This window comes from Trichosurus vulpecula, chromosome 3, assembly GCF_011100635.1.
Source record: "Trichosurus vulpecula isolate mTriVul1 chromosome 3, mTriVul1.pri, whole genome shotgun sequence".
NCBI classification, from domain to species: domain Eukaryota; kingdom Metazoa; phylum Chordata; class Mammalia; order Diprotodontia; family Phalangeridae; genus Trichosurus; species Trichosurus vulpecula.
This window is the reverse complement of record NC_050575.1, coordinates 286,937,730-286,961,518: the sequence shown is the minus strand read 5'-3', so window position 1 is coordinate 286,961,518 and position 23,789 is coordinate 286,937,730. Positions and strand designations below refer to the sequence as shown.

Genomic DNA, 23,789 nt, shown 5'->3' with positions numbered 1-23,789 from the left:
ATGTACTAAGCCTTAGCACAGAGCCTGTCACACAAAAGACGCTTCATGGATATTTAATAATTGGTTGTGCTGTACTTTAAATAGCTCAAGGCTATATAACTGAATGTACTCTTTCTTTAACCTTTTCTTTTTGTGTCATATTATAAACAGAACTCCAAAACCAAAAACTGGATTGTGTATGCTTGTGGGAAAAGTGGCAGGAAAGAGTGCTTTTAAAAGCATATTCTTAGTTAAGGTAAGGGAGAAAGGAAAAGGGAAGGAAAAAAAGGACAGAACTGAGAAAGATAAGGAGAAAAGAAAGAAAGCAAAGATGTAAAAAAGAGGAAAGGAGGGGTGAACTTTGACTTTTAACACTGCTAAAGACTAGGCTTACTGTCAAGTAAAGCTGTATCCCCTAGATGACAAATGGGATTTGTCATTTAAAGAAATGTTTGTGAAAGATAAATGTCCTTACAGACGGACTCCTTTTTTTCTTTCCAACATATGTAAATGAGTTTAGGATTACCTAAAATGCAGGGGGTCTAGAGGTATTTATTCATTTTGTATCAATAAAAGTTTTTCTCTTTTTTTTTGGTGGGAATGGAAGGGAATGATATGGTTCTCACAAACCAGAGGCCTCCTAGGTACATCTAAATGTATAAAGACAGATTGGGAATACTGGTCTAATGAAAAAGATCAGTGAGATAGGAATCGGAAGAAAATGGTTCTAGGCTCATTTGGAATACAAACTAGTTGTTTGATCCTGGACAAAGAATATAATCTCTTGACACCCTGGTTTTCTCTCATGTTAATGAGACTAACAACTGGCTCATCTTGTAAGGAATGTCATAAGCATAAAATAACATCATATGTAAATATGCTTAGAAAGGGTAAAAGTGATCTTTGTAAAATCATTAAATTGTTTTACACTTGTAATAAATATTTATAATTATTAATTTTTTTTAAAAAAAGAAAAAGTGTTATGCAAATATAGGGTATGATTTTAGATTTTCAAGTTAACTTTGCCCTAAGTAACTCAGGTACAAAATATATAAACACAAGCAATAACAAATTTTACTCATGCATTTGATTATTTTGGATAAAGTAGATTTATCATTTAATTTACCTGACTATGCTCTGAATACTGTGGTACTATTAACTATGCAAACATTATGCTGATACAAACATAAGAACACAGGAAAAAAAAGAACTTAACTTACATTACGGATCCATGCCAAGCGGTCTGTGTTATAGCCCATCATATTCATGAGACAAGTTATGAATAAATTCCATTCTGAATGATAACTGGGTCCTCCTGGAGCATTGTGAACATTGTACCATTTGACAAGCATCTGCACAGCTATCTCTTTGGGTAGTATAGACTTGACAGCTTGTAAACACTTTTTTACTATTAGAAACAAAGGTTAGTTTTAGTATATTTTCTAAGCACACAATTTTCCCTCCTCAAAAAGGTTCACTATTAAAAGGCATAAGATGTCAAAAAGTAGGTAGGTATTGTTTGAAAAAAACAACAAAATGAAAAATCACCAACTTAATGATCTCAAAGTCACCTACGGGATGGAAAAAAGTGATTTAAAAGTGGGGTCTTCTCTCACCTAAATTTTTTAACAACACTAAAGGTCATTGTCCACACACTCCTCCCTCCATTCAGGTATTCTCTCTTCATTAAGTGACAGATAATTAACAAACTTCTGCTTGAAACCTGTCATTAAATACTGCACAATGCCATAAAGTAGTCATAATAGCTAGCATTCATACGGTGTTTTCAGGTTTGCAAAGCAGGTTATCTCATTTGAGCCTCACAATAACCTGGTGAGGTAGGTGCTATTCTCATACTCGTAGTAAGAGGCATCCTGGTGGTAGAGACACCACTAGACTTACAAGTCAAAAAAACCTAGATGTGGGACTCTGGGTAAGTCACTGAACCTCTCTCTGCCTCAGTTTCTTCATGTGTAAAATGGGGATAGTACCTACTCCACAAAGCTGTTGTGAGGATCAAATGAAATAACACTGGTAAAGTGCTTTGCAGATCTTAAGACACTATAAAAAAGTACAGAGCTAGTAAGGATCTGAGCAGCAGGATTTTAACTAGGGCTTCTTTAACTCCAGGTACAGCCTTCTGATCCAGGCACTTATGCCACCTAGCGGCTTATATCTTCAGAGGTTACTGAAGCATGCAGAACTTTCTGACCCTAAAGTAAATGGCATTAGACTGCTAAATTGTTTTAATCTTGCAGATACTCCACTCCTTCAATGTTACTTCCTGGAATCAGTATGCCTTCCTCCACAAAGACTACCTTCTAATTTGCTTTGGGTTGAGAAATCTGATAACAAAGCTTATTACAAACAGGTATAAAATAAGCATAAGCAGAATTCAGTTAGTCTAGGCTAGATGGCATGCTGTTGTTCTGTGAAATGAGGACCTGACAAACTACTGGTTGAACACTTGCTCTTTAGTGCATGCCTCTATTACACCTATGTTTACACAGAGGCCCTTATTTCCCTAACCTATTCTCAATAAACAGCTGGCAGATAAAAGAAACATTAATGTATCAAGACAGACTATCACATAATACATCAGAGGAAGGAAAAGTTTTTAAATGAAGAATTATTCTATTCTCTACACCAAATTCAAGGAATCACATGATTCACTAATCCCTCAAGATAAGAAATGCTTTAGATCACAAAATTACTCAGTTTCATTATTTTTACCACACTACACATGCAGTTTCCTCTTAATTTACACTTTTAAGCTAACTTTTTCTACTGAGAATTTTGTTTACATTGCCAGATTGTGCCCTAGGTCTTACAAGTCTTCTCCACTTAGTATTTTCAAAACTACAACTGAATGACAATATTAACAGAATCAGATGACTCACTTAAAATTCCTCTGGCTAATCTTGACAAGTGAATAATTACGACAAGTGAATCCTTTTAATGTTTCAAAAGATACATTTTTTTTTATCAGTAAATCCTTTCCATGTTTCAAACAATAAACTATTTTACCAAGTACTCCCTGCATTTGTCGGAGACTGTAACTCTTCCACAGGTAGATGATCACAGAAGTTAAAAAATTATAGGTTGAAAAAAACCCTAACATCTGATAGTTTTCACAACTTAGCAATGGCATGTTGGACAGAGTGCAGGACGTAAGAGTCAAGAAGACTCTCTGATACCTGCTAGCCATGTCAATCACAAACATGTCATTTACACCTTATAACTTCTCTAACTCTTAGTTCGTTAATCTATATAAAGGGGCTAATAATGCCTATAGTGCCTAATAGGCACTAATAGGCCTAATAGGGATTGTGTAAATTGCTCTATATACATATCCCAAAGCACTATATAAATATCAACTATTATTGTTTATCATGACTCGTAAACAGATACGTTTAATTATGTTGAAAGAGCTACTTCTTTACTTAGATTTTTTTTAATTGTTAATAGGGCATTCCTTCGTAAAAAATAATTTATACAGTGCCAGGACAACTTCAAATTGGTTCTTACTTTAACTGCTTCCCCTAGAGAAAAATAGTTACATACATGAAATTAGCATGATTAAATAAATGGTCAAAGATAGGAACAAGTAGCTCTCAAAAGAAGGACTGAAAAATTATTAACAACCACAAGAATGTGCCAAATCACTAGCAATAAGAGAAATACAAATGAAAAACTTTGAGACATCATCTCATAACTACAAAATTAGCAAAGATGACAAAAGATGGAAAGAATTCATGTTGGAACTGCTGTAGAAAACAGGCACAGCAATGCACTATTAATGAAACTGAGAACCTGTACAATCATCCTGGAAAGCTATATGGAATTATGCTAAGAGTGCGACTAAAATGCCCAGACCCTATGACCCAGTGATTTCACTACCATGCATACATACAAGTCAGTAACAAAAAAAAAGCAACATCTCATATAGAGCAAAATATTTATAGCAGCATTTCTTGTAATAACAAAGAACTATAAGCAAAATAAATGTGCATCAACTGGGAAATGGCTAAATAGCCTGAATTCCAAATGATTTTAAATTAGTTGTTTGAAACTTAGACCACATCTTGCCATGTAATGTTCTAAATGGCCAAACATGTTGTGATACATGAATGAGAAGGAATATTATTGTACTGTAAGAAATGATTAATAATATGAACACAAAGAAGCATGGGAAGATATATGAACTATTTAAAAATAAAGCAAGTAGGACCAGGGGAAAAATATAGACAATGATTACAACGATGTAAATGGGAAAGAACAACAAACAAATGGGAACCGGATGTTGGGAAATTGAAATGATCAAGACTGGCTCCAAAAAAGAACTAGAAGAAGACATTTCTCCCTGCTTCTTTACTGTGTTATTATAGTGCATATAATATCAGTCTTTTCCAATACATTGTTTACTTTTGCTGATTTTCCCCCCCTCTTTTTTACTCTTTGTTATAAGGATGGAACTTTGAGGGGAAGGAAACTGGGACATGTAGGTGACATAAAAATAAAGATATAAATAAAAATTTATTTTTAAAAATAGCTAAAAAGAAATTGACATAATTTAAAAGCAACATTGAAATGTGACCCCTGGGCCTGTTACATTTCAAAAGTTTTTTAAAACTCAGACTAACACCCAAAACTTACTCTAACCACACTGCAAAAAGAACTTGCTCAAAATAGTTTTGAGAATGGATCTTCAAATTTCCAAAATGCTGATGTAAATTACAGGAATATTAATATTGTAGCTATTGCTCCAAATTATAAATACAACAAACCAAATAGAATAGATGCATGAGTCTTAAGTTAATTTTCAATCATACCTAATTCTGAGGTGGCAATTTCAGGAATGGTGATCCTAACCATTGAACCATTACTGAGCTCCTAGTAAAGTGAATGGAAAAAATTATTAGGAAGCAAATATTCCTATTTATGATACATTCCTATTTACACACTCTTATTTAAAAACATACAATCCTATAAATATACACTTCTATTTATAAACATTTTCAAATCATTCCAATACAAACTAAATATTAATTGCCTATGCTTTTGCAAGGCACTGTTTAAGTAAGAGCCTTTATAAACCTGTCAAAACACTGAAAAACTATTAGGATGTTATTCTAAAAAACAATATTTTAGTTTTAAAGGTCTGTAAACATGCCCATTTTCTACATAGTATTAAGTCCACTTGCATAAATACTAACAAGATTTTGGGATCAAAGTATACAAAAGAGCAGTAATGATCCTTAAAATAGTAATCACTAGACTCCCAAATCCTTAACTGTGATGAATGCTCTAATAAAAAGAGGGAAAAATTTGCAAGGCATAATTACAACCTAATTCCAAAAAAAATTTCTTAATAAACTCTTGGCAATATAACCTCCTTAAAATCTAAGCTGAAAGATCTTTATAGAAATTTAAAACAAAACAATGCTGAGTGATACAAGGAATTTAAACAGGTGAAGAAGGTATAACAACAGAGAAAAATTTCTTCTTCAAATTCAAAGTTTATCCTGTCAAATTTGAAATCATGGCTATATTTCTTTTTTCAGGATTTCTAATCATAGAATACATACTTACAAGTGTTACTCGGTTGTGGACAGGATCTCTAACAGAGTGAATGTAACTTCCAAGTTGCTGAAAAGTACAGTCATCGATATAAGGCGAATCATGCAGTTTTGAAGAATCCCTCAGCTCTGGAACTGGCGACAGAAGTACTACCTATAGGAAGAGAAAAGGAAAAAAAATCAATTCCGTGGAATGAAATCAGTATAAAAAGCTAATAATTCCCCTACACACACTAAATTTTTGTAAGTCCAAGTAAGGCTTAAATCTAGAATCAGAAAATTTATGTATGTAAGAAAACTGCAACTTACAAATAGTTTGAATTCCAAGAGATGATTTTAAATTAGTTGTTTAGAACTTGTATCACATCTTACGATTTAATGTTATAAATGGTGCCTGGACTCCAAGACCTGCTCACAAGTTCAATGTAGCATATTCAAGGCAACCACAGAAAAAGGCATCACCAAAATGGCAGGGAAATACCTGGTCCCCACTCATGGGTGCTTTGTTGCTTGGCTGAATATACAGGTGACCATTTCTATGTATGGGATGTTTTAACTCAAAGGCTTTTATTTTTCTTCAGTGTAGTGGGCAATTATATTTTTATAGGAGACTAAAGAAAATGCCATTAAAACCTCCAACTATGAATCTATTCAAGGACTAACTTTTAAAAGAGAAACAGAACAAATCTTCTAACTCAGTGCTTTACAAGCTGAGATTATCCAAATATAAACTTTGTCTTAATTCCAGTAGGGATATATATTAGCTCAACTCCTGCATTTTTATTCTAGATTTTTTTCACTATTAGAAAAATGCAACAATTCAAAAAATTAGATGGCTAACAGAAGCTTTAAATATATAGGTGATTTTGAACATTTCAGAATATATTTCTTACCTCATCCAAGGAACCAAGTGGTTTGCTTAGAGGCTTAGGAGTACTAACGCTGTCCAGGGGAGTGCTAGGTCTTGGCATTGTATTTGACATTGTCAGGGAAGGAACTGGCAGTCCAGGAATGAAAACTTTCCCTACCTTTTGTAAATAAATAAGAGAAGGGGGAAAAATATTGACTTTGATGATATATGATAATGCCATATAATTATAATTACTTATGAATGTAAGACATACAACTTTATCATCCTAAACTGTAGAATAGTCATTAAAGATAAAATGAACCACTTAAAATAAGAATGCTAATCTGAGTTTACAATGTTAAATTGTTAATGCTCAATAGTCAGAAGCCAAAAGAGGGTAAGGATATAAAAATGTTAACCCTTCTTAATATGATACTGATCATTTCTTGGTCTACCAGTTCTTCAAAAGAGCTACGATTCCATTAATATAAGAGTACTCTCTTCATTGATACAGATCAAAATCCCTCCATAGAAGATAGTTTTACAAGTTGCTGTGGCCAAAAATTTCATTACTTGGTGGCCAGTTAGCTTGCTGGTGATGAATTTTTCCAACATGGCTAAGCTGGACCTCGGGTACTACAGCCTCCACATGAAGCCTCTTGAGTTTGATAAAATTTTCCAGAGTTTGGGGCTAAATGGCAAAGTCCTTTAGATTCCAGGGTTCCTATTACAAAAAAATAAGTCACTGGTGGAAAGATTTCAATAAGAACGTTTTTTAAATTATGTAACAAAGGGATCCTATGGCATTAGAAAATTATTTTGGGTCCTCTTAGCTATTTGAGTAGCAATTGTTTTCACTATATAGCACAGAAAGCTAAAAATAACAAAATAAATTTTGTAATACCATGCAAATCCCAGCAGTTTATTTTATTTTGTCCCTTGCTCAAGTTGGTAGTCTCTTTTCTCATGAAATCTATAAAAAGTAATACCTTATTTCTTTGTGGGTTATAACCTGTAATGCAAAAGGACAATACTCTGCGCCACAGCAGAATTAACATTATGATACAAAGCCTAAGAACAAGAAATGGTACTTTTGACTGAAATGTTACTTTGTAAACGTGTACCTTTTTAAGAAAAAAAAAAAAGTAAAATGATGAGGGGGTTTGGGGACATATACTTATATGAAAAGTCTAGGCACCAAAGAGCAGAAGCATGGTGGAAAAGATGTAGATGAAGATCATCACGGGCAGAAACAGATCTAGTGTTGTGACAGGAGTAAACTACAGACCACAATGTCAAAAATATATATATATATATACAATGACTTTAGAAAACAAATTACATGACTCTCATGGAGCATGACAGTGTAAGGATAAAGGTCTTGAATCAAGTGGATGTTATCTAAAGCTCTTCTGCCAAAAGCAGAACAGAAAACTTCTTGGCTTGTCTGATAATTTCCATTCTTTTTTTTTTTTTTTTTTTGCTTTTTGGCAGGGCAATTGGGGTTTAAGTGACTTGCCCAAGGTCACACAGCTAGTACAAATGTCAAGTGTCTGAGGCCGGATTTGAACTCAGGTCCTCCTGACTCCAGGGCCGGTGCTCTACTCACTGTGCCACCTAGCCGCCCCTAATTTCCACTCTTGAAAAGGTGAAGTAAAAACCAAAACCAGAGAATCTGATTCTCAATAATAAAGAAGATATGGTTGTTAAAGTAGCAATTCTAAGACTTCTGGGAAAAAGTGAGTATCTTATTATTTTTGAATAGAAAAGAAAGAGAAAGGGGGGCACAGTCTAGCGTGCATGCTAGATTTTGGGACAGATTTCAATGGGTTCAGAGAAAGGATAGGAAGGAAGGCATGGCCTATATTCTGTAAGAGAAGTCAAAACTGGGAAGGACATAAAGTTGTCAAGAAGCATTCTAAAGACACAAAGACAATTCCAATCAAGCAAAGGAGGACAACTATCTAAAGGGAATGATGAGCTGGCAGCACAGGGACATCCTATACTAACTTATTATTGGAAATACTTTATTATTTCTATTATATTAGTTATTATAAAATTAGGTATTCCATTAGGGATTATAAAAAGAAATGCATAGAAGACAGAAGCAAAGGTAGACAATAAAAGATGCATACAAAAGCACAGCACAGTCCATTGCAACACAGTCAGGAGCACTAAAACTTGCAATGGATGTAATTAAGAAGAAATGTCAGGGACAATAAAAGAGGTTCTGGAGCCGTGTTGGGAAAAAAAAAGAAGAAAAGAAATGAGTCCACAGCTTGAGACAGGAATGGATGACAGAGCAAAGGCAGAACTAATCAACACTTATTTTGCTTGTTTTCTCTGCAAAGGATATTATTGTTGGGCTGGAAAAGACAAAGCAGAAAATGACTAAGAAAAATTAAATTCAAGATAAATAAGGAGATATTTAAGTCAATGGGCTTAATTAAACTACAATCTAGAGCAGAGTAGACAGCAGATACAACTGTTGAATTACTATCCATCTTTAAAAGATCTCTCTCATGGAATGGGGGAAGTTATTGTAGGACTAAAAAGGGAAAATGTAATATCGTATTTTCAAAATACGAAAAGAAGAGGCTCTGCAAACTATATGCCAGTAAGCTTGATTTCAATTTCTGACAAGATTCTAGAACATAAAGGGATTAATAAAGGAAAAAAGAAGAGATTTTTAAAAAGATTCAGAAATTGGTGAGTGTTCCCGTGAGCACTACACCCACTCTCTCAAGGAGCGTAATAAAATGCCCTCCTCTGCCCAAAAAAAAAAAAAAAAAAGATTCAGAAGAATAAATGAAGAAAGCCTCTGACAAAGTACAACATTCATTTATGTTAAAACCCGTACAAAGCATAGGCATAGGATATTTAACATAATAATTTTTAAAATTGTCTAAAACTGTAAACCAGCATTACATGAAATATCAGAAAATACCAGAAGCCTTCCCAAGGGAAGCAGTGAAAAACTAGGAATGGAACATCTCCAGACCTATATTATATAGAAGTAGCCACCAAAATTACTTGGAACTGGTTAAAAAATAGAAATGTACATCAATGGAATAGACAACGAAGAATAAGAAATAACTGAATTTGATAACTCAATGTTTGATAAACTCCAAACCATAAATTACAAAGGAAAGTACTCCTTATTTGACAAGAATTGATAGCTGGAAAAACTGGAAAACAGTTTGACATAAATTAAATGTAAAGCACAATAACCTCAAATGGATACCTTATCTAATTAACGATCATACCATAAAAAAAATTTAGAAGAGAACTAAATCAGATACCTTTCAGTTATGGATGAAGGATGAATTCTTAAACTAGAAGCTAGAGGCAATTACAAAAGATAAAATGGATAATTTTGATTATGTGAAATTGAAATGCTTTTGCACAAACAAAATTAATACATCTAGGAAAGAAATGGTCAAATGGGAAAACATGTGTATCAATGTCTTTGATAAAAGTTTGCTATCCCAGATATACAGATAACAGAAATATCTAAGACCAAAGACCATTTTCAAAGAAAAATAGCAAAAGGATATAAACAATTCTCAAAGAATTGCCAACTACAAACAACGACATGAAATAACAAGAGAAAGGCAAATCAAAACAACCCTGGGATTTTACTTTATACCTAACAAGTCAGTGATGAGAAAAGATGGGAAGAGTCAATGTGGAGGGCATGTGAAACCCTAATGCACTGTATGAGGAGCTGTGGATTGGTACCACCATTCTGAAAACTAATTTGGAATCATTCAAATAAAGTGAATAAAATTTCTATATCCTTTGATTCAGACATTCCACTGCTAAATGTATATCTCAAAAATAAATGACAAAAAGGAAGGCTCCATACACCAAAACATTTATAGCAGTACAATAGCAAAAAGCTGGAAACAAAGGAGATAACCCATCACTTTCAGGAATAGTTAAACAGATTACCATTACCAAAGTTACCATTGTTCTCTTAATTGCCATATCCAAAGGCCTATTTTCAACCTTCAATCTGCAGCCCATGACAGTACTCATCACTCTCTCTTCCTTGATCCTCTCTTTCCTCTATGTTTTTGGGACATCACTCTCTCCTGGTTCTCTTCCTTCCTGACAGTTCCTTCTCAGTCTCCTTTGCTAGATCCTGTTTGAGATCATGCCTTCTAAGCACGGGAATACCTTAGAGGTCTGTGTGTTACCTCTTCTTTTCTCTGTCTGTAATACTTCACCTGGTGATCTCATCAGTTCCCATGGATTTCATTACCATCTCAGGACTGATGATTCTCAAATCAACCTATTCCGCCCCAAACCCTCTTTTGACCTCCAGTCAACTGCTTGAGACATCTCAAACTGGATGTCCAGAAGACATCTTAAACCAAGGGTGGGGAACCTGTGGCCTTCTAGGTCCTCAAGTGTGGCTTTTTGAGTCCAAGTTTTACAGAACAAATCCTTTTATTAAGGGGATTTGTTCTGTGAATTTTGGATTCAAAGGACAACACTTCAGGACCTAGAGGGCCACATGTGGCCTCGAAGCCACAGGTTCCTCACCCATCTTAACCTAAACACATTCAAAACAGAACTCAGTATCTTTCCCCCAAAACCTCCTCCCTTTCTACCTTGCTTATTGGACAGTAAAGCCATTCTCCCAGTCTCTCAGGCTCACAACCAAGGAATCATCCTCAACTCCTCATCATCTCTCATCACCCATATCCAATCTGTTACTTAAAGCCTGTCAATTCCACCTTTGTAATATCCCTCAAATGTGTCTCCTTCTCTCCTGACACTGCCACTACTCTTGCAGGCCCTCAACATCTCATTCCAAGACTTTTGGAATAGTTTGACATTGAGTGCTTGCCTCAAGTCTCTCTCCACTCCAGTCCATCATCCACTCAGCCACTAAAGTAATTTTCTTAGAGCACAGGTCCTACCATGTCACTCCCCTATTCAATAACTTCTAGTTGTTCCCTATCACTTCTAGGATCAAATACAAAATACTGTTTAGCATTCAAAACCTAGCCCCATCCTATTTTTCCAGTCTTCCTGAAACTTACTCCACGACACATACTCCACAATCCAGTGACACTGGCCTCCTGGCTAGCCCACAGACAAGACACTCCACCTCAACCTCTGGGCATTTTCTCTTATTTTCCCCCATGCCTGGAACATTATTCCTCCTCAATTCCACCTACTAACTTACCTGGCTTCCTTTAAGTCCCAACTAAAATTTCATTTTTTTTTTAAGAGAAGCCTTTCCCAACTCCTCTTATTCTAGTGCCTTCCCTCTGTTACTCATTTCTTATTTATTCAATACATAGTTTGCTTTGTAGACTTTTTTTGCACGTTGTCTCCTCCATTAGATTGTGAGTTCCTTGAAGGCAAGGACTGTTTTATTCTTCTTTTAGAATTCCCATCACTTAGCACAGTCCCTGCCACACAGTAGGTGCTTAACATTTACTGACTGAATAAGTGGTCAAAGAATATGAATAAACAGTTCTCAAAATAAGAACTTATAACTATTATTATTTGAAAGAACATTCCAAATAATTAATAGTAAGAGAAATAAAAACCAAAACAAGTCTGATTTTCACCTTACACCCACAAAATTAACAAAAATGAAAAAATATAGGTGAAGGTTCAAGAGGTTGTGGAAAGACAAGTACACTACTGCACTATCAGTGGAGTTGAGAATTTGTCCAACCATCCTGGAAAGTAATTTGGAATTATGCTAAGAAAGTGACAAAGATGTCTATATCCTTTGTTCCAGAGGTTCCATTACTAATTAGGGAGATTAAAAAAAAAAAAGCTTTCCAAAAGAGGTGGCACCTTGAAGAAAGCTAGGAATTTTAAAACCAGAAGCAAAGATGGAGTGCATTCTAGGCACATGGAACAACCTTTGTAAGGGCATGGATTCAAAAAATAGAATGCTGAGTTCAGGCCAGAATAAGCAGCCCATTTTGGCTGGGATGGAAAGTTGTGTAAAGGAGGATGTGAAAAGTCTGGAAGAACAGGAATACTGTGTGAAATACTACAAATAACATCAGATTTTTCAAATGTGATGATGGCTAACTTTGCTCAACTTCTCCCCCTTTTAATGCTTCTTTTTTATTTTTTAAATAAGAGACGTTTCTCTGGGAAGGGGATAGGAAAGGAATACGTTGGAAAAGGGAGGTGATGCAAAAATAAAGGATTTTTTTTTTAATTTTAAAGGAAAAGATCTGGGAGCTTTAGCAGACTTCTCTGTCCATATAAGTCAAGAAAATGATATGGAAAACATATAGGCTAATGAATTATTAGTCTACATTAAGAAAGACGGTCTCTCCAGCAGGTGATAGTACCACCATATTCTACCTTGGTCTGACTACATCTACAATACTATTTTTAGTCTGGGCAAGCATATTTTAGGAAGATTCAACAGTAGAGGGTAACAAGGATGGCAAAAAAAAGTTTCAAGATCAGGTTTTAAAGATGTTCAGTCTGGAAGAAAGAAGACATGAAGAGGATATGACAGTTGTATTCAAGTAACTGAAGGGGCTATCAGGTGTAAAAGGGATGAACAAGACAGTTCAGCAATACATAAGAAGGTAGTACTCTAACAAAAAGCATTAATGCAAATGCAACAAAGTACATACCCGAACCAATCCAGTGTATAGTACCAGGTTTCCATTGCCTTCTAGGACCAACATGGTATCAATTTTCTAAAATTAGATATAATAAACTAGTTAAGTTTGCTAATATGAGAAAAGCTGACTCTTTAACTATAAAAGTTTAAGAAGGCCTAATGTACAAAATTTTTTTTACTTGCCTCCACTGGTGCCGCATCCTTTGCCTGTAAGTTGGTGACAGAACCAAAGATCAACTGGGTTTTATCATTACTCTCTTGAAATTTTACACAACTAAATAATGGAATTAAAAAAAAGAAAGCTTTACAATAAGTTCAAAGACAACGGAAATGCATTTCTTCCTTAAAATAACAGTGACAACAGAAAAAGGAAGAGGAAAAGTCCAGATAGCATTAAATATGCTGAAGAAAGGCATATTCCATGATTTCCAAAATACGTTTACATTGTAATCTTATTTGCATTGATGAGCAATTTTCTCATTTTTCTCTGCTGTTCTGTCTCTTTTTGTCGTTGTCTCACAGCTAATTCCTTTCCTTTTTTCCCCCTCACCACCAAAAACGTTAGGAGATCAAAGCATTAACTAGCTTACTATTACTAGTTGCTCAATCTAAAATTGATAATAAATATTGTTAACCCCTGTAGACAAGTTCTATGTCTGAAATAAATAGAGTGTTCTGGAATTCAGATCTTAACCTCACTTGTAAAACCTGTTTTGTGTGTGTGTTTTTCCCCTAAATCAAGAAGCATGGAATTGGGAATAGGGCTGCACTTGAGAGCCCAAAAGATATGAATTAATCTTGCCTCAGACACTAATTGGGTAACTCTGGATAAGTCATTCAACCTCTGCCAGTCTCCTTTTCTCCACCTGTAAGATGGGAATAACAGTACCTATCATATGGGTTTATCATGAGGATTTAATGAGATAATACATGTAAAACAGAAACTTAAGAGAGGTATAGAAATCTTCCTGAATTTTGGAAATTGTATCTTGTGGATTTTTCTTTCAAAAGCAGACTAGTCTATAACATGCTTGTTTCATTTCATGTAAAAATCTTAAGAGAGAAGCATCAGACAAACTGGTGGGGCACAGGGAATAATCCAGTTTGAGACATTTTAATTATTCTCCTAAGTAGTAAGTATAATGGTATTGGTATAAAATTATTGACTTTAAAACTAAAGGTTTGTAGTATAAGGTGAGAATCTTCATTTTCAAAGACATGGGCCCTGATATCAGTGTAAAAGAGTAGAAAAGACACTGACTCAAATCAGAGGACCTGCATTCAAATCCCACCTCTGGGATGATCTATGAGACCTCAGACATGTCAATATTTCTCCCATCTATAAAACAGAGTTAAGCTAGAGAGCATCTGAAAACTACTCCTGTTCTCTTGGTCTATGATCTGTTATGTTCATTCTAAGAGAAAATTTCATTATTTTTTCAACATCAGACATTTTGCTATTTGTTTGAATATATGTTACTTAACAAAATATCATTTAATTCATAGAAGAAAATTAAATTCAATACTTAAACTTAATTTAGAGATTGTAAATTATCCATAAAAGAGTCAAGAGGTTATTTTGTAGGGGTTAGCAAATAAAAGAGAAAGGCTTAGTTCCATGACCCGTAGATTGTGGACACCTAAGTTTTTATGGCTTCTGTATCACACCCATATTGACCTGAAAGTTCACTAAAAACTTCAAATCTCTTTTCAGACAAACTGCTTTTTTGTCGCATCTTCCCTACCTTATACTTGTGGAGTTGACTATTTGAATCTAGGTGGAAGACTTTATATTTATCCTTATTAAATTTCATTTTATTTGATTTGACCCAATATTCTGGCCTTTCAAGATCTTTTATGACCTCAAATACTATCCAGCATATTCCTCCTGTTTTGTATCACTTGTGAATTTTTTAAGCAGCATATCTATGCTTCATCTAAGTTAGTGATAAAAATGTTAAATAGCACATGGCCAAAAAGTGAAAGATTCTCAGAGCACTCTGCTGAAGAACTCCTCCAAAGCTAACCTTGAACTCTGGCTCTGATCATTCAACCAGTTCTGAATACACTTAACCTTGCCAAAGAAGGAAATGAGGTTTAGCTTAGTTTTCCTTGTTCTTCCATGAAACAATCCTATTTTTTTTGTGATCTTCCTACTGATATTTAAAATAGAAAATTGTGATCAGCTGTATTTTCCTTTATAACTCTTATTTTTCAGCATCAATACCTTGTTAAACAGGTTGTACTTGCAGCAAGTAATTTGCTCATAATACTTTCTAATCTTTATTTTCTTCTAATTTGGTACTCTTCACACTGCTCTAACCAAACACATAAACAACTATACACAAATAAGTGATCGAGAAACAGATACTACATCAGTAACAAAATAATTTTATCTCCAGGTAGTATGGTTTTTTGATGCTTCTTGGTGTTCATGTGTCCAGGTCTTCCACAGCCCTTCTTAAAGAAACTACTGTCACATAAAATCAGAAAGCTTCTAAGCAATCTATAAGCATTAGGTTTGTTTCATTCTTTCTTAATCCTGGACAATATTATCCAATTATAATTTGTACAATCCCCTATTGTCTACCTTTGCTATGAAGTCACCAATTAGCAACAGGTCTATACATGTATATATGAAACCAAGTCTGCCTAATTTAAGAAGGACCTATGAGCTAACCTATTTACTTGCAAATTCCCTTTGTCTTCTGGCTTCATTTGTAGCCAGAATATCAGTATTAATACGTTTCAGTTACTACAATAACACCAGCTTCTTGTTTCTTGCTCAAGAATCTCCCATTTGAAGTGGCAAGAGTTAAATTTGTAAGTTCTAAAATTTACGTAATTCTTAGCATCCTGTACCTCCTTGTCTGTAATAATTATACAGAGGAAGAATAAAGCCATATAAGACAGAAGCCAACTGTTTATTTGCTCCACGAGTTGATATATCTTGACACTTTGCAAAAAAAATAAACTATCTGTTGGCTGAAGTAGTTTCTGGGCTTTTTTAGTCTCCTCATTAGAACAAGTGATTTACATCAGTTAAATTTCTTTAGGGAATTGTTATAAACTGTGTCAGTGTTTGTTCTGTCACCTCTTTTCCATTTTTTCCAGAATCAATAACTTAAGTAGGTCAGATTAAAGTGGTGTTAACTACACGATGTATTTCTTCTCATTTTTATTCTTATCAATTTTATATTAATTTCTATTTTGCTCTACCAAGGCGACCTGACTATACAGAAAGCTAATTTGGAAATTATTTCCACATCAGTAAAAGCCATTTCCTGACTGTTAAAATAGAGAAAATTTCATCCTTTATGTCCAACACCTCCAGATTCTTGTTGCATGATATTTCATGAAACTAGCCACTAAAATCTCCAGCATGCCTTTCATGAAAACATGAAGAAGAATCCTGCAGCCTTAAGACAGTGCAGAGGAGTTGTGATTTATATCAGCGGAAGGAGTTACACTGATACCAATGAAAATATAGACCCAGAGTATTACTCTAAGAGATATCAGTCAAAGGTGAGTTGAATAACTCACAAAAGCTATACTGTTTTCCTTAGAGGTCATTCTTACTGAGGCTATTAGGAGGCACAACACTTTAAAATAAGCCAAGATCCATTCAAAAATACTACAGAAACATCGAATCAAAGAACTAAATACAAACCCTTCCACAAACACTTAGTAGCTCTACAATCCTGGGCAAATCACTTAACCTCTGCCAACTTTTATTTCCTCATCTGTGAAATAACAATAGCATCTACCCCACAAGGTCACTGTTAGGAGCAAATGAAATCATATATGTACAATGCTTTGCAAAACTTAAAGCGCTACATAAATGTTAACTATTATTATGTATAGCATTAGACATGAATTATAATAAAATTTACCTGGAGGACCAAAGTCAGAAATCTCAAGAAAAATAATGAAACAAAGCAGTAAGGAAGGGGACCCAGAATTATCAGATCTCAAGTGTTACAAAGCAATAATAATCATATAGATTTGATATGGTTTAAAAAAAAGAATTGATCCATGGAACAGACTAGGTACAGATAATGTAGACACACTGACACACAATAGTGTTTGATAAACCTAATGAAACAAAATACTGGGCTAAGGACATACTAGTTAACAAAAACTGCTAGGAAAATCAGAAAGCTGTCTGGAAGAACTAGGGCTTACATCAATATCTCATACCACAAAAAGCTCCAAATAGATACATGACCTAGATATAAAAGGTCTAATTATCAACAAATGAGAGGAAAACTGGATGAGATACCTCTTACAAGAGGGGAATAGTTCATGACAAAACAAGAGACAAGAGAATCACAAGGGATAAGAAGCACAATTTTGGTGAAATAAAATTGAAGTGCCTTCATACAAACAAATTCAATGTGGTTAGAACATCTATGTATACACACACACACACACACAGAGGCTTCCACATGAGGGGGAGTGAGAAGGGTTAGGGTTAGTGATGATAGTGATACAAAAAAAGAAAAGAGTGTCAACAAAACACTTTAAATATAGAGAGGATACCAAGAAAGGTGAAGGGTTTCAGAGGGGGACACACTAATAGCTCTGAGGAAACAAGAGATACTCTGTTGTCTAAATCCACTTCACAGGTTTGTCACGAGAAACAAATGAAAAAATGTTTTGGAAAGTTCTTTGAAAACTTAAAAGGACCACACAAATGATAGGTATACAAGCGTCTATGTGTATGGAGCAGAATTTTCTGAACTAGAATCCAAGGCTGTGTCCTGGTGCAATGCTCACTCCACTGTAGCCTCTAAGCATTTCAATCAACAACATTAACCATACAAGTTTTTATAAAAAAGGGATTTTTAAATAACTGGGTGGGAGAACTTCTGACATTTTTATGGTCACATGTTCTATGCTCCTCATAAAATTCACACTCATGAATGCTTCTTATGGATTTATAGACTTTTAAAACTAAAAGTGACCTTGGAAATATTCTTAACACCAACCCCAGATTTCCAGATAAGGTAATAGATGCAGTAAGTGCAAAATTTGGCCAAAATTTTGGACAAAATCTACTCATTCAGAGTCAGAGCCAGGTTTAAACCTAAGGATACCTGATTTAAGAATTTACAGATTACACTAGCGCAATGATTTCCAAGATTTGTGAATTTAGAGATTTTATCCATCAACTTTCAATTAACAGAATATTGATCTGACATCAATATTTGTACAGAAACACTACAATCATTTCTATAAGAACTTAAAATATACCTACACACAGAAATACACATACACATGCACTTACCGAAGCTGGAGCTGGGATTCTACTAAAAAACACAAAAACTTCTGGCCACAGAGGTCAGATGTAATAAATACTTTTGAGGCTGGAGAATTTTTCTCTCTAAAAATATTAAAAAGAAAAAAAAAAGAACAATTGTCAGCACTGTGGTTTGGTCCAGACCATTATTTAAATGGACAAGAAAGATATTCAACAAGAAATGAGGCAGGATCAAATTTGGATCAAAGAACCCTGATAAGGCAAAACAGGTTTTCTACTCACATTTTCTTTAAACGCATTTTAAATTTTCAAACACAGGCAAAAATAGCTTCTTTTATACAACAACATATTGCTTAAGGCATAATTTCCCAAAATGGAATTCATATTCTTCAAATTATCTTAAGGAGTTTATGGGGGATAGAATATAGCTACTTAATACCATAGTCTTGAAATCAAATCTTGTCTCTTATATCCAGCCTCTCTTTTAGGTCCCCTCCCTTCTCTCCCACCCCCTTCTACCAAGTCCCTTCAATTTGACCCTTATGAAGTTGGCCACATCTATCTTCTTCAGCAGCTGCAAATACTCCCTCTTGGACCATGGGTTTTTAATCTGGGGTCTGTGGATAGATTTCATGGCATCTAAGTCTAATGAGTGAACCTGGATGGGGAAAAAAATTATATCTTAATTTTCACTGATCTCTATCTAAAATTCAGCATTTCCTTCAATTATTTAAAAATATTATTCTGAGAAGGGGTCCACAGTCTACACCAAACTGCCAAAGGAAGAACATGACATAAAAAAAGTTAAGAACCCCTGTCCTACACCAACAGGCTGCTGTTTCCAGTCACTTTCCTCCTGGCCATACTCCCTCTCCATATATTAACAGCATAAGATTGCTTTCAATCACATCCCTCTAAACCAATTTCCTTGCTCCCAGCATGACACATAGGTCTACTGCTGGTTTTGTCTGCTTTATTTGGTCACGGGGAGTAAAGGAAAGAGAAAAAACAGTCAGAGTATGAGGAAGAAGTTACAGGGCTCTTCAACGACATTTCTGTAGGGTAAAACTTAAGAATCACTGATTTAATATTGGCACCATTGTTAGTGATGACATTTTCCTTTGGATCAAATATCCATCTGGAAAAAAGGTTGGCTCTCAGCCATAGAGCAGGTGAGAGCTTACTATAAAACAGTATATTACATTTTCATAAATATACTTCCACCAATATGTAAAATTTAAAAGATCCTAATTCCAAATAGTGTTACAACTTAAATTCACAGATAATATAATGACTGTCATATCTTTACTGCTTGAAGTTTTACAAAGCACTTGCCTTACAGCAATCTTAAGGGTTGAGAATACAAGTAAAAACGGTCAATGTGAAGATGTAACTCTCAGCATTACAGTTCAGTTAATGGACGCTTATTGAGGCAAAGTGACTTGCCCACATACAACTACTTAAATGTCAGAGGCAGGATTTGAACATAGGTCTTCTGTACACCAAAGTTGCTTCTAATGTACATGGAATTAGTCACGAAGAATTAATAACGTATGGTACAGATTAAAAATTAAAACTACTCAAAATCAAAATAAATCTATATATCTTAAGTATGGATAACACAAAAACCTTTCCTTCCTAAAAAAACTATTTAAAGAAACAAGTCCATTATTTGAGTTCATATACATATCTATATTATGCTTCCTGGCTATATGACTATAACTGACTTACCCTCTCCCTATTCTTTTATTTGTAAAATGAGGATAGTAACCCTAGCACTACCTCTCTACTTCATACAGTTGTTTTGAGATAAATGCTTTATAAACTTTAAAGTTCTAAGAAAATGCAAGTTACATAATTAAGCAGATAAAAACCACAGCAAAAAGCACCAAAAGTAAAACAACTTAGATATGGAGACTGGGCTGGAGGTCACATTTTAAATGAGTCCTCACAATCAACTCGGGGACCAGTAAATGACTGGCAGCAAATGTGATTCCAGTGACACACCAGCTGCCACCAGGGCCCTGTCCCAAACTGCTAAAGAGGCAGTTTCCCCCCTCCCACCTCCCTTTTCTTCTCAAGTTACCCACCCGTTTCCACCCTCTACTCATAGGCTACCAGCACTCTCATGCTATCCTCCAAGGTCCAAAATTGTATAATCTACCCTGACCTACCTTTGCTCTGTCCCAGAATTTAAAATTACCCCTTCCTCCACTTCCCTAATTCCACAATTAAGGAAGCTAAAGGACATTATCAATTAGGTGCCACTTGTCTAACTAATATAACAATAATGTATGTGTCAATAACTAAGGTGCTATCCTCTGAAGGGTTATTTCCCACCCAAAGAAAATCTAGTTAACCCACCTTAATCTCCAATTTGGAGGATGTAGGAAGGAAATAGTTTTCAGTAGGATGCTGTGTTGCCATGTCTTGCCAACTAGAGGATGCTCCATATCTCTCATTCCTCCAATCCCTAATCAGTGCCAGGATGTTAAAAACCTGGAATCAGCACTGACAGGTAATAAGTGACCACACCACACCAGGCTCATTAAAAACCAAAGAGGATTTTTACTGGTGTCAAATGTACGTGGACACAAAACAAGGGCAAATATCAAGCAGGAATGCAGAGTGCCTCCTGTGGCATACACTACTCTTATGTCAACAACATTTCAGGAATACAATAACTAAATTTAGTTTCATTTAGATTAAGACTTGAACACCACTAAAGTAAAACTTATAAGACACGACAAATAAAAGACATAATCTTCCAATCCCTTTCCTTCAGGCTCTAAATACTATGACCCTGTGAGATGTGGTCAACCTATTTTCCCTCAAAGGAAAAAAATCTCCCATCTTGGCAGTCCTCTCTGCCATGTTACGATACCGAACACAAATCCAATAAGAAGAATCATGATCTCATTGTGGTTTTTCTACAACAATATGAGCGAGGAAAGGTTAGTTGGCTTCTTCCTCTACACAGCCTGTTCGTGTGTGTGTGTGTGTGTGTGTGTGTGTGTGTGTGTGTGTGTGTGTAGATAGATAGATATATGTATGTATGTATATACGTACACGTCATTAATGTTTAACAGCAAAGCTCTATCAAAGGCAATGAAACACAGTGTTTCTCCTGAAATGATTGCAAATGTAAACTACAAACCTGGTACTGGTAATTGCTTCTGTCCATAAATGGTCAATACAAAGTTCTGGAACAATTGGTTCCATTTCTGGTGCAAGAAAGGAGTCATTAGAAGTACTGTTTGGAGAATGAGAAATACTCTGCCTCTTTGGAGACTGATTATGGCTTGAAAAGTTGAATCTCTGCACCCCTGAGAATGAGTGTACTCCTAAGGCAGGAGAATGAGAACGACTGCAAAACCAAATACAGAATATCAGCAGCAATAACGGATTATTAACACAGAGTTAAAAAATACATACAATAACATCTTCTAGTACTAGAGTATTCTTAGAATAATGTGTTAGAAATACCATGCTAGTGTTCTCCTGAACCAACTTAAATATACAACAAAGCAGTTACCTATTGCATGGCGAGGAAGTGGAGAGCTGTTTTATTTTCTGCTTTTATTTAGTTGGCTAGTTAATTCTATAATCAAAATAATTTACCCTGGTCTGAACTATGATGATGCAGTCTGCCATATTTTTAAATTACACATTTGCCAATAAAAATAAAAAACAAAACCAGAAAATTTCAAAATATGTCAAACAGTGAAGAATTATTAAAACAGTAGCTAAATTTTTTATCAAGTCCCTTTCCTTCAAGCTCTAAATACTATGACCCTATGAAATGTGGTCAACCTATTCTCCCTCAAAGGAAAAAAATCTCCCATCTTGGCAGTCCTCTCTGCCATGTTACAATACTGAACACAATTCCAATAAGAAGAATAATGATTATGGCTTGAAAAGTTTTTGTGGTTTTTCTACAACATTCTGAGTGAGGCGAGGTTAGTTGGCTTCTTCCTCTACAAAGCCTATTCATGTATATATGTATGTATATATGAGTACGTCATTAATGTTTAACAGCAAACTACTATCAAGGCAATGAAGCACAGCGTTTCAAACATCAATGCCTTCTCCTGAGACATTCCATCGCGGCATGATTTTGATATTGTACAATAACATGAAGCCAAGTTTCAATGTTCCAATGTACACTTCCCCCGGGATTTGAAAGTCATTTACCACGAGCACTGCTAGTACTCACCTAAGAGCTGCCATATTGGAAATAGAAGGTGAACGAGAATGTAAACTGGGTGAGGATGTTGACCGACTCTGACTGTGAATGGAAGAATAATTCTGGAAAGGTGAAGCCACAGGTGAATCTCCTTTTGAGAGACTTCTGAGGTGGGCAGTAAGGGAGCTGCTGGTAGCCACATGCTGTGGGGTGCCCCCTTGTTCCGAGAACTTTAAAACAGCATTCTGTTCCTTAATTTAAAAAGGAAAAAGAAAAGGAAAAAAAATGATACTGAAACAGCCATTTCTCTAAAATGAGAATAGATGGCTTTTTTGAGTATTTTTCTTTTATATATATCACATTTATTAATAACAAATATCAGAGCTAAATAATTTATATTTTATCTCTCAGGTAAGCAGTACAATTACTACTATCCCCATGTTTTTGGCTTGCCAGAGGTCACATGGCTAAAAAGTGATAGAAATAAAATTTGAACCCAGGTCTTCTGACTCCCAGCCACTCTTTCTCCTGAGAGGTAGCATGAATGTCACAGTGGATTCAATGACAGACTTGGAACCCAAAATCTCAGATCTGAATCCTACCTCTGACACTTACTAGCTGTGAGATCACAGGAAAGTCAGTTTTCTCATCAGTAAAATGGAGATAATAATAATGCTACCTCAGAGTGTTACAAGGATCAAAAGAAATAGCGTATAAAGAATTTTCCAAAATTTAAAATACTATATATCACCTACTCTTATAACACACAGCTGTGCAATGTAACTCAGGGGAAAAAAAATCTTTCTCACATTCCTGTAATATAAGCAGGGGCCAAGGATTACTAATACTTCAAATGTGGCAAATATTGACTTGCTCTTGTTTCCGTACCTCAGGTTTCACTCTGCGTAGAATCCAGAGAGAATGTAAACCCTGAACAGCATCATAAGTCATTATGATGGAAGGGTCAGCATTGAGAAAAACAATTTTCATTGCACTATCTGCAACATAATGTACCCTTGATGTTCCAAAAAGACCTATGAATAAAGGAACAGTAATAATGAAAATAGATATTCAGCTAAAAATCAGTCACCAATCATATACTTAACTAAAAGATATGGCAGCCTTATCTTAAGAATCAAGATTTAAAACCATTAAAAACACATAAGGTACATGGACAATTGGGGCGAGGAATATACAATATAAAATTTAAAAATTTTAATGCATACTTACTCCTATACTTTTAATATTCTTACTTTCACAGAATTAGAAAAGGCCCCAGGGAGCATCTGAAACTCAGCAGATGTCAAACT

General features: G+C 35.1%; 1 protein-coding gene across 1 annotated transcript in view; it reads right to left on the bottom strand.

Moving 5' to 3' along the window:
* ANAPC1 (anaphase promoting complex subunit 1) overlaps nucleotides 1-23,789 on the bottom strand; it is a 149,460-nt gene that overhangs the window by 108,456 nt on the left and 17,215 nt on the right. Inside the window, exons 8-17 of the mRNA XM_036750871.1 lie at nucleotides 23,368-23,513; nucleotides 22,510-22,730; nucleotides 21,451-21,660; nucleotides 18,321-18,416; nucleotides 13,214-13,304; nucleotides 13,041-13,106; nucleotides 6,452-6,586; nucleotides 5,572-5,712; nucleotides 4,812-4,872; nucleotides 1,200-1,387 (exon numbers count right to left, since the gene is read on the bottom strand). Of these exons, the coding sequence (XP_036606766.1) occupies nucleotides 1,200-1,387; nucleotides 4,812-4,872; nucleotides 5,572-5,712; nucleotides 6,452-6,586; nucleotides 13,041-13,106; nucleotides 13,214-13,304; nucleotides 18,321-18,416; nucleotides 21,451-21,660; nucleotides 22,510-22,730; nucleotides 23,368-23,513 (1,355 nt within the window). The remainder of the gene's footprint in view (nucleotides 1-1,199; nucleotides 1,388-4,811; nucleotides 4,873-5,571; nucleotides 5,713-6,451; nucleotides 6,587-13,040; nucleotides 13,107-13,213; nucleotides 13,305-18,320; nucleotides 18,417-21,450; nucleotides 21,661-22,509; nucleotides 22,731-23,367; nucleotides 23,514-23,789) is intronic.